Source organism: Phascolarctos cinereus, unplaced genomic scaffold (assembly GCF_003287225.1).
Source record: "Phascolarctos cinereus isolate Bilbo 61053 unplaced genomic scaffold, phaCin_HiC Scaffold_7;HRSCAF=346, whole genome shotgun sequence".
Classification (NCBI taxonomy): domain Eukaryota; kingdom Metazoa; phylum Chordata; class Mammalia; order Diprotodontia; family Phascolarctidae; genus Phascolarctos; species Phascolarctos cinereus.
In genome coordinates this window covers 147,145,266-147,157,283 of record NW_027556180.1, presented here as the reverse complement: position 1 = coordinate 147,157,283, position 12,018 = coordinate 147,145,266, and the positions used below count along the sequence as shown (strand labels likewise).

Here is a 12,018-nt window from a genome sequence, read left to right as displayed (position 1 = left end):
TCAAGGAGATAAAGTACTGTTTACATGCAGCAAGTCTAGTATCTTTTAAAAATCTCTGAAGTTCATTGAAAGAACAAAGATCATGTTTAAGGGAACAGATTAAAGTACTGTACAGGACAGAAAGAGTGGGAAAGGAGAAGAATCAAATTAATACTTCTTGGAATACAATGTCAAAGATAAAGATCGTTCAGATGAATAAATAGACAGATGAGCATGGGGAAAGAGAATCCTTAACCACATATATCTGGACTTGGCAAAGAAAGAAACCTTGTCTATGCGTAATTAAGAAAACAGGGAGAACATATATGGGTAAAGTCCTTGAAGAGGGAACAAGAAGTAGCCTGGAAGAAAGGAAAGTTAGAAGAAGTGAATAGGATGAAAGACTTAAAGAAATAGTGGTTCTTAGAGGTTATTTAGTCTAACCTGCTCATCCTGTAAATGGGGAGACTGAGGCTTAATGAAATAGAAGGGCTTGCTTCAGGTGGTGGAACCTGAATTTTTTCAGGTTTTGGCCCAGGTTCCAATTCCAGATCCAGTGTTCTTTCCATCTCATCACTCTCCTCAATTGAGAATTGTTATTTGTGGGAAGAAAGTCTTTAAAACAAAGAAAATGGGAGGTCAGGGGAAATCTAGAACTACAATCTGGGAAGAGAGGATATCCTTTTGAAAATCTCATGTTACATATGTTCATTAGTAGAATAATCTGTGGTCAAAGCCCATGAAGGAAGATCATAATGTATAGCAGTGATATCAAACTCAAATAGAAAAGGAACCCTGCAGCCTAAATACTGACTTAGAAAACCACAAACTAACATTATCTTTGTTGTATTGTATTATTATTTATTTTGTTAAACATTTCCTAATTTATATTTTAATCTGGATGCACTTGGGAGTTTAGCAGGTAGTTGTCCAGAGAGTTTGACATCTTGGGTCTAGAGAAGTGAAAGGCAGAAAGATGTAGGGAAGGGGAAGAAGAGAATTAATATATCTTAGGAAGGGATTCCTCTGATGAAGCTCATTCAGCTATCTGGGTAGGGACAAAGAAAAGAGGGATTGTGAAGCATGTTTATGTTTGGGCAGAACAAGGGAAGTACATAAAAAAGAGATTAGTAATAATGGCAGAATTAAAGACTATGTGCCTGGGTTCAGCAGCAGAGCTGAGTAGGATATTTGTAGGAGTCGATGGACCAAACTGCTGAAAGCAAAACAAACCACAGGGACCTAGTGTTTTCTTTCTCTTTTATTTTTTCATTTTGGGGTGGGAAGGGAAGGAGAGACTGCTGTGTTTAGGGTAACTTCCAAAAAAAAAAAAAAGAGAGAGAGAGAGAAAAGGGTCATTGAAGTGTTCTTTTTTTGTGTGTGTGAAGCAGTTGGGGTTAAGTGACTTGCCTAGGGTCACACAGCTAATAAGTGTTGGGTCTGAGGCCGGATTTGAACTCAGGTCCTCCTGACTCCAAGGCAGGCTAGAAAGAACAGATAAGCTGGCCATCCTTGAAAGTCACATGTTGAGTTTCTTATATGTTTTAAAATAAAAATAAGCTTTACATAATAGAAATTTGTGATTTAACATACACTATCTTATGTTCTACTATGTATGTGGAAGTTCAGAATTTAAAATAAAAAACAGATCCCAACAATTTATTGCATATCAGAAACACACTTAGAACATAAAGACACCTACAGAATTAAATGAGGGGCTAGAACAAAATTGAGTATACTTCAGAAAAAAAAAACCCAGAAGTTGTAATCATAATTTTTTTAAGTAAACTGTAAAAATAGATATTGTCAAGAGAATCAAAAATGAAAACCAGTGTGCCTTCAGGGGTGGGGAACCTTTGGCCTCAAGGCCACATGTGATCTTCTAGGTCCTCGGGTGTGGCCTTTTGACTGAGTCCAAGTTTTACAGAACAAATTCTGTGAAATTTGGATTCAGTCAAAAGGCCACACTTGAGGACCTAGAGGGCTACATATGACCTTATGGCCACAGGTCCTCCCTCTTCAAATAATAAAATGCTCAGCACAGTGCCTGGCATGTAATAAGCACTTGCTGATCAATGGAAACAATTGTTGCTTGTTGATTGATGGAAACAATTTCAGTATTAAATATATCTTCACCAAATGACATAGCATTTCAGCACATTAAAGAAAAGTTATTTGAGATGATTTGGAAAGTGGCACATTAATTGTAGGTGACTTTAAGCATTTCTCTTTCAGAATGATATAAAAGTATGAGAAACAAGAAGGAAATTATAGATTTGACAGGATATTGGGGAAATAGTTTTGGTAGACAATTGTTGAATGGAAATATTAAAACACAAATATATGTATGTGCTTTTATACCAGAAAAATACTTTTATAAAAATTGATCCTATTATAGGACATAAAGAACTCACAGTTAAAAATGGAGAAAGGCAGGCATTTAAAATACATCCTGTATAGATAATAACACAATAAAATAAAGACTTTTTAAAAAGGAACTAGGAACAAAAAATCCAGATCTGAATGTCGAATAATGATATCCTAAATACAAGGGGGGTCAAAGAACATCTCAGAGAAACAATCAATAATTATTCCAAAGAGAATAATAAATGTGATAATATTTCAAAATATATGGAATATGGGAAGACTTGCATGAACTGATGCAAAGTGAACTGAGCAGAGACAAGAGATCTTTGTATACAGTGACAGCAATATTGTACCATGACAACTATGAATGACTGAGCTATTCTTAGCAATACAATGATCCAAGACAATTCCAAAGAACTTATGATAAAATATGCTATCCAAGTCCAGAGAAAGAAGTGATGGAGTCTGAATGCAGACTGAACCATAATTTTTTTTACTTCCTTTATTTTTCTTGTATGTTTCTTTGTTTTTTGGTCTTTGTTATCTTTTGCAACCTTGGCTAATATGGATATATATTTTGCGTGACTGAACAATGTATAACCTATAAAAAAAGTGCTTGCCTTCTCGAGTAAGGAAGAGGAGAGAGAGGAACAGAGGGAGGGAATTTGGAACTCAAAAATGTTTTTTAAAATGTTAAAAAAATTATTTTTACATATAACTGAGAAGAAATAAAATAAAAACATTCAAAAAATATATGAGATATAGCCAAAGCAATCCTTTGAGGAAAATTTATATCTCTGAAAAAAGTAGATTAACAAAAAAGAACAACTGCCTTATCGAATTAAAAAAATAATTACAAAATAAGTGCAAAAGAAGAAAATTAGAAAGCAAGGAGAAATTAGTAAAATTGAAAACAAAGGCTAATAAACTGATAAAATCAAAGCTAGGTTTTTTTTTCCTAAAAGACTAACAGTGTATTTTCTATCGATCTACCTATCACAGTCTCACAAAGAGAAACTGAGCAAGTCATAAGTGACCTACCAAAGGAAAAACATACCCAGTGCTGACATATTTACGGGTAAATTCCACCAGACAATTAAAGAATTGCCATGCTATATAAATTATTCTCAAAAACAGAGAAGAAATACATATTGCCAAACAATTTGCACGAGACAAATGTTTCTGATATCAAAACCGGAGAACAGAGCTGATGAAGTCATAGATATTACGAATGAATGTTGATACATATATTTTAAATGGTTCCCAAACCGATGTCAAAGACTATTCCTTAGGACCAAATTGGATGTATAACAAAAAGAAAATAAGGATTAAACATTAGGAAAATAATTAACACAATTTATCATATTAGTAACAATAAAACCCATAGGTTTATCTATGTTCCAGTAACCACAGATAACGCAAATCCTTCAACAAAATATAGCAAGAAATCATGTTTTAAACGCTTTACAATAGAAGTGGAATAGATTTCCTTAATTTGATCAAAAGTTCATATCTTAAACTAAGCACTAACAATTATTTGCAATGGAGAAACACTGGGAACTTGACCAATAAGCTTAGGGTTGAAGCAAGGATATCTCTTGTCTCCATTATTGGACACAACATTTGAAATGCTAGCGTCATCAGTAAAAGAAGAAAAAGAAATTAAAGGAAGAAGGCTTGACAAGAAGGAAACAAATTTTCCTTTTTTTTTTTTTTTGTAATACAATAGTCCGATGGTTTATTTAGAGACTCTTAGAGGATCAATGAATAAACCAAATGAGACAATTCTTAACTTTGTTAAAGTAGAAGAATATAAAATAAATACACAAGAATCATCAGCACTTTAATAATTATTAACAAAAACCAATAGGAAAAGATAGGAAATAACTACAAAGTGAATAAAACATTCGAGATTTAAACTGCTAAAACACACATGGGACTAAGATTAGAAACAACTGCGAAACAACATTTATAGGCACAGAAAACACCTAAATAATCACAAAAGAATTACTCAGTGGTCATGACTGCAGCACCATAATAATAATAATAATAATAATAAAAAAGATGATACCGCTAGAATGAATATACTGATATAGCACTATATGAAACAAATTATCAGGGATATTTTATGGAATTAGACAAATCATAATGATCCAAATGGTGGAACAAAAGTTTAGACATTTCAAAGTAAATAATGGGAAGAAGTAACAGTGAAGGACGTGGTACTATAAGTTCTCAAATTTTGTTATAAAACGTTATTATCAAAACTATTTGATATTGAAAAATAGAAAAGTTGAAGAGTGGAATCCACCAGATGAACAAAACCTAGAAGCAAACTCATACAACAACATAATATTTTATAAAACCAAGAACACAGCAATTAGCGTAGGCCAGGAGCCTTTTTATTTGACAAGCAAGCGATGCTGGGAAATCTGAGTAGTTTGATGGAAATTAGGTTTACACCTATAAACTTGTTCACGCTGAAACGTAAATAACTGACAAGAGCTCAATGTGTTTTTCTTTTTTAGGTGAACTAGCATTTTAACAGACTAGAGATTTATGAACCAAAGAACTATCTCCTCATAGAACTGCAGGTCCAAAATGTGTTTTAGGGTGAGGATACCTTCCTGTTTCAACTTTTTGTGTGTGTTCTGGACACTTTGGGCAGTCTAGGGAAGCCTATGCACCCCTTCTCAGGATATTGCTTTTCAATATATAAAACGTGTAGAATTGTAAAGGAAACCAATGATAATTGAAATAAATTATCAAAATATATTTCAAATAAAAATAAATAAATAAATAAAATGAAGACCAAAAAAAAGGAAATTAGGTTTACATACCTATATGCCATATACCACAGTAAACTACAAACAGACGAATTATTTATGTCATATCATAAAGCAGATAGAAGAAAATGGAAAGTTATAACTTTCACAATTATGAATAGGAGAAGAATGCACTGATACCTAGTCCAGTGTGTTTTAGTATTTCTAAGGGCAGTGAATTGTAACTGAAAGCAATTGGTAGCTGGTGGGTGGTGTGACCATGTGACCTTCACAGGCACAGATGCATGCGCAAGCCAACACACACACACACACACACACACACACACACACACACACACACATACACAGAGACAATATCCTCTCTCTATAATCTCTTCTCTAGAAATGATTCCACAGTGCTTTATTAGAAGGAGGTTAGCCTGTCAATATGGGCAAAGAGCTATTGATTTCTAATGTTTAAGACTATGAACTTCTGTATTTGGGATATTGAAATGTTTGTGTTGTTGACTTCGCAATAAAAAACTAACTTTAAAAAGGAAGTATAATATTTCTTGAAGATGGTATAATTTCTATTACCAAAAAAAATTCAGTTGAGATAATGATTGGATATTTATAGAGATTAACTGCTAAGAGTATTATACAGTAACTACCAACTACCATGCTGCTTGCATGGTAGAAAAAATGCTGGGCTGGGAATCAAGAAGCCTGATTTCTAGTTCTGATTCTACTGCAAACCTGATGTATCATCTTGAGTGAGTTCCCTAAACTTTCTAGGCCTTGCTCTTTTAACAGTGAAAATAAGAGGATTGGGCTACATGACCTCTAGGCTTCCAATTTTAAAGTCTTCTGGTTCTAGTAAATATATAGGCAGGAAATGAAAAATTGGTAGCTAAGGAAGGATTTGTATTTTCTTTGTCCTGAAACAGTGTTTCAATCTCAGAAAGTCTGTCTGACATCAAAGAAATAGTTTAAAAGTACGCATGATTAAAATGATATGAACCCGTGTTAATTTCCTTATAGGTAGTTGTTTGCTTTCCCTAGTCACATTTTGTTATAAAGGAAATGGAACAACAATACTGCACTCCCGACTCTGTCATTGTTCCAGTTTCACTTAAGAATAAAGGGAGAACCATTAGTACCTTTTGGATTTGCTCCATCTTTGTAAGGAAATCCAAGATCTGTGAGTTCCCATTTGCGTGGAAAGATGAATCATTGTTCCTGTGGGTTTTTTTTTAATAGATGTATTCAGCAAACCCTACATGGGCCTTTTATAAACGAATTTGATTCTGGATATATCAAATACAAATTTTATTCTAATTTAGGCATAGCATCTTCTGATAGTCACCCTTCCACCTGTTAGTAGGCATGTGAACTGCTTGACTAGGCAGTATGTAAAGATATGGTAGAAATAAAAGAAATGGCCTCAACAATTAAAAGAAATAAGTGAAATCAAAGGGGAAAAATGATTGTTATGAATGGAGTGTGTTTGGAGGCAACATGGCAAGTAGAGAAAGAATTGACCTTGAAATCAAGAAGTGGGTGCAAGCCTGACATGTTAGCAGTGTGACCATGACGAGGTCACTCACCACCAACGCTGCAGGCAACTCTCTAAGATTAAGTTGCAAATAAATCTGAATCAGTGGAAGAAGTTTCCATACTGAGAATTTGCTTCACTGAATGAAAACCATAGGTATGGACTGATCAGTGGTTGAATGAATGAATGAATAAATAAATAAACATATAAATCTGGATCATGTATAAGTCTATACAATATCTAACAGTGTTTCTCAAAGGGGCTTTTTTTCTGCATGCACATGAACGTGCAATTGCAAGTGTAAATTCCATATAATTATTTACTGGCACACATTTGAGCATATAGCAGTCAAAGTCATATGGTCCCATTCTAAGTAACCCACTTTGTTTGGAAAGTTAGGTCAAAAGCTGATTCTTTGACATTAAGATTGCTAGCTGCTGGCAAAAGTTATAGAGTGAAAGCAAGGCATTTAGTAGCTACTGCTAATAAAAAACAAACAACAGTACACACTTAGATAGCATTTAGTTTCCAAAGCACAAAAAAGCCTACTTCTTTGCTACTTCTCCTTGCTGCCTGAAATCTACAGGGAGGGATCCAGTGATCATCAAAGCAATAAAGAAGAGAAACCATAGGAAGCATATAGGGAGGTGACAGCTCCTGAACTTAACTTGCTTTTTCTAAACTTCACTTTCTTAGGAAAAAACAGCTTTTGTGGGAAAAAGCCACAGAGATGCAGAGAATTAGAATTGATTAAAATAGGTCTTAAGTAATTCATATCATATACCAACTTCCAAGTAAAAATGTTGCACTTTGACACTGATATTGAAACATTTGTTCACTCGAATGGGCATTTTGGCATGTCCCTGGCATTTGAGGGCCTAACATGGGCATTCAAGCTTGAACATTTAATGTGATGATCATTAGAAATCCCCTGACTTGAACTAAGTATACTTTCTTTATCCCTTTGCACTGATTGTAGACTAATGACACACACACTTGACATGAGGTCCCATAAAATATTATGCTTTAGTAACTTCTGAGTTAAAATGTTATTTGTCTCTTTCCTAAGGCCAAGGTACATTCTTACCATTTGAACATTTAAATTCTTTAAATTTTTTTTAGGTTTTTCTGTAAAACATCCCATTTGGGTTATATCATCACACCCTTGAGGTACAATTCTTTATGCAATAAGTTTTCTATTTATTTTAAGCTAGTAATAGTGCAATATGCAAAAAAGCAGAGTAACCTTAGAGCATTTTTGCAATGATTTAAAGACAACTATCTCCTAAAAGATAGTATTAATAGGTATTTTTATGTGTAAACATTTCTTTAACATTTTCCCTCTTTCCATATACATCCATCTGTTTTAGTCCATTTGTAAGTATGCAACATATTTCTCTTTATAACTGAGTAGCCAAAAAAAAATATTTAAGATTATCTATTCCAACCCCTTCATTTAACAGGCAAACCAAAGCTCAGAAAAGTTATATGACTTGACCAAGATCACAAAGGTAGAAAGTGACAGGAGCAGGATTTGAATCTAGGTCCTCTGAATTCAGTACCCTTTTGTTATTATATTATGAATATCCATATCTAAATATATTATGCATAATTAATGTAAAATGAGCAGCCTCTTTTTTTTTTATTCTTTTGTGTTGATCTCTTAATCTCTTGCTGAGTAACAAATAAGAGATGCAAAAAACCTGTTTAGTTTACCTAATCCCTTCCCTTTTCCAGAAATGTCTTTAGGAGTAGGTCATCTAAGGCTTTCACTAATCTGTATGTTAGTCTCAAGGAAGGGTAACCTTCAAGCACTTCTTGGAAGTCTATTCCATTATTACATCTAGATTTCCACATCAGAAAGCTTTTATACCTGAGGGCAAATAAAATCTTGCTTCAAAAAAGATTATTCCCTTCCAGATGGTAATATATTTTCATTATAAGCCTTATATTTTTCCATCTTTGAGTTTATTATACATCAAATGGGCACTTAATGCCCATTTAATGCCACTGGGCATTTCTACAAGATCAGTAGGTCATTTCTAAGTTCTTGTGTTCCTAATAAGGCCTGTCTTTATGGTGTAACCAATACAACCATGCCACACCCCTTCTAGCCCCAACCTTGGATCCTTAATTAAACCCTCAGTCTTCCAGAGCCTGCAAATGTAAAGCAAGTGCTGAATAGTGTGGGGGCAAAGAAGGGGAGATCATAGAGAATAAGAAGGGAAAGGGAGAAAAGAAGAAATTAATTTCTGTCCAAACAAAGATACTATAATTACCTGGTACTCTGAAGAGAGTAAGATGTGGTCTGCAATGAAAAGAGCCCAATGCGTTACCTCCACAGTTCATCCAAAGACCCTGGAAAATCCAAGTGGCAGTGATAACTGCCGATGCTCTGGTGGTTACTTTCCACTCATTGGACACAGTGGCAGTAATAAGGGCTCCAACTCCACCAACGCCAAACACAAGAGCCAAAATCTGGGCCCAGAACATGTCTCTTAGCCTTCTCGATGGAACTGTGCAAGGCCAAGGAAATGCTTTAGTGGGCTCAGCATGAAGAGGTTCAACATGAGCAAATCACACTTGGATAACTGTTACAGAAAGTTAATGTAAGTATGTGACAGTGTTTCATGCTCCGATGGACTGAAGCTCTGTGGAAATTAAGGATACAGATGGATTTACAGATGGCACAATAAACTTAGCAAAAACGATCTCTCATTTCCCATGCTAACATGAGCAAAAATTTGGAAGATTAGTTTTAAAAGTTTTTATTTTAATTTTTTTCTCGTTAATACTGTAGTTAATGCTTAATTTTCAGTTAGCCTAGAGTTTAACGAACCATGCAGCCAACAGATATCACAAAGTACAAATTCTATTGTAATGCTTAAAATTTATTTAGTCAAATATTTTAAAGGAGAGCAATTATATTGAGCAATTTAGGGGGCATCAACAAGATAACAAAATTCATCCCAAATGTGAATGAAATTTGCTGTTTGATTTTCTTGGACCTTTTATATCTCTATCACTTCCCTTCCTGCAATTCTACTTGAAAAAATGATGGCATAGTTTTTTTTTTTTCCCTTGCTTTTTAGAATCATCATTGGAGGACGGCATGAGACCATATTAAAGGTTCTGAATTTGGAGTCAGAGGAGCTGTGTTCAAGTCCCAGTATTACCATTGCTTTCCAGTGTGACTTCAGGCAAGTTACTTTTCTTTCTAGGCCTCAGTTTTCTTACATGTACAAGGAAAAGTTTAAATGAAAGGATAATCTATAAGGTCTCTTCTAGATCAAAAAATTTTCATATTTCCAATGTGTAATCAAATAATTTGGGAGGAAAGGGGTGCTATAGATTGTGAGCCCTCCTCTGAAAGAAATAAGGTTTCCTCTTCATCAGACATTCCTTAATCACATAACAAATTAAAGATTTACTTGGATTCCAGTATGATTTACATTTAATCTCCCCAAATTGCTGAAAACTTGGAACAGCATTCATTCCTGCCTTTTTCTAGCCCCAAATCAAAAAAAGTACAAAACAGGATTTCAAACGCTTCCTTAAGGAGGAGCAGCAGCTGCTAGTGTCCTTGGTCAGACATATAAATTATAGGAATAAAAGTTCCCTTAGCCCTTTATTTTGCCAGGCTGCTGGAATTTTGAAGTCTTGAAATTTTTAAAAGATGAACTTTTAGTTACATAATTTCAATTGTTACCTTAGATGATAGAACATTTTAAAGGCTCCTTCCTGAAGTAAAAATTATACTTTAGTATGTCGAAAAGCGCATTTGGTTCATGTGGGCATTCCCTCCGCTGGCAGAGTTTGTGACTGGGAAATAGTTTGTCTGAATTGCTACACCTGAAAAATTGTGTGACCCTGGGCAAGTCCCTTTACCTCACTCAGCTTCAGTTTCCTCATCTATAAAGTGGAGATAATAAAAGCACCTACCTCCCAGGGTAGTTTCAAGGATCAAATAAGATAACATAGAAAAAATGAGATAACACATTTGCAAAAGTGCCATATAAATATTAGCTATTATTATTGGTGGTGATGATAATACTAATATAATTGATAATGATAATAATAATTCATCCCTGCTACCAACTCTGTGGTAATGAGCCTCTCTGAACTTAGCCAGACTAGTCCTCATAGTAGAGTACATACTGGAAGCCATGGCAGCTAGGTGGCACAGTGCATAGAGCACCAGGCCTGGTGGAAGACATGAGTTCAAATTTGGCCTCAGAAATTTACTAGCTGTGTGACCCTGGGCAAGTCACTTAACTCTGTTTGCCTCAGTTTCCTTATCTGTAAAATGAGCTGGAGAAGGAAATGTTAAACTACTGCATTATCTTTGCCAAGGAAACCCTAAATGAGGTTACAAAGAGTTGGACATGATTGAAAAATTATTTAACAACAACAGAGGATTTATCAGAGTTTTTGCTCCACTGGAATAAACCCAGGATCAAATTCATTCATTTTATGGAGGTAATGAGTTATGTGGCTAGGTTAGTGGACCAATATACTGAACATAAAACTGCTCCCCCAACTCAGCTACATTTGATAAATAACTAGTCTTTACAAAAATATTGAATAAATTCATCATTTACTATGTAAATACTAAGATATGTAAGTATGGAAATTTAAAATTTGTTTAGATAACTTTTATAGAGTTTGTAAGATACATGAAAATATAAATTATGAATATAACCAACAATAAAGAGAAAAAAATTTGAAGAGAGAAAAAATAATAATTTCGTAAGGACCATATTGTGTCATCAAATAATCATTTAAACTTAATTGCTCTTTTTTTCTGATTTCAATCCATCTGTCTAAAGTTGAGAGTTCTAGCACTAATAAAATCATAGAACTGGAACCAATTGCATGAGACTTTCTCCTTATTGGTAGAGATTGGTTACTGAATACCCAGGACTGAATGCCCAGATATTGGTTACTGAATGCCTGTGTGAGGGATGAGCAGAATTGGTAAGAATGCATAATTCCAACTTCTCTTCAGGTCCATGAAGGGAGAAAGACTCTGGGAAAAAGGCAACATGTAGAGAAGCTAGCAATCTCTATTATCTCCCTATCTCCAACTTGCTGTACTAGAGACTTTGGAGAATTTTCCCTTGAATGAGATCTGGGACTCTCTCTCAGTTGAGTTGAGTAATCTTGCTTCCAGTTAGAAGAGCTCATTTACTTTAGGTACTGTCCAGTATATATCCTCCCACATATACTTTTTTTTCTGGTTTCTGTTTAGATAAATGGCTTTATTTGCTATTTGGTATTGTGTCTCCATTGTGGACACTCATTTAGCATTTGGCGGGATGGGGGTCAAGCCTTGGATATATGGCTTAAGGC

General features: G+C 34.6%; 1 protein-coding gene across 2 annotated transcripts in view; it reads right to left on the bottom strand.

Moving 5' to 3' along the window:
- Nucleotides 1-9,298, bottom strand: part of CLDN10 (claudin 10) — a 126,560-nt gene extending 117,262 nt beyond the window's left edge. The window contains exon 1 of one of the 2 annotated variants that reach the window (XM_020965811.2): nt 8,946-9,298. In XM_020965811.2, the coding sequence (XP_020821470.1) occupies nt 8,946-9,159 (214 nt within the window). In that variant the 5' untranslated portion in view covers nt 9,160-9,298. The remainder of the gene's footprint in view (nt 1-8,945) is intronic. The other variant, XM_078147258.1, reaches the window with a different exon arrangement.
- Between the last annotated feature and the right edge of the window lie 2,720 nt (nt 9,299-12,018).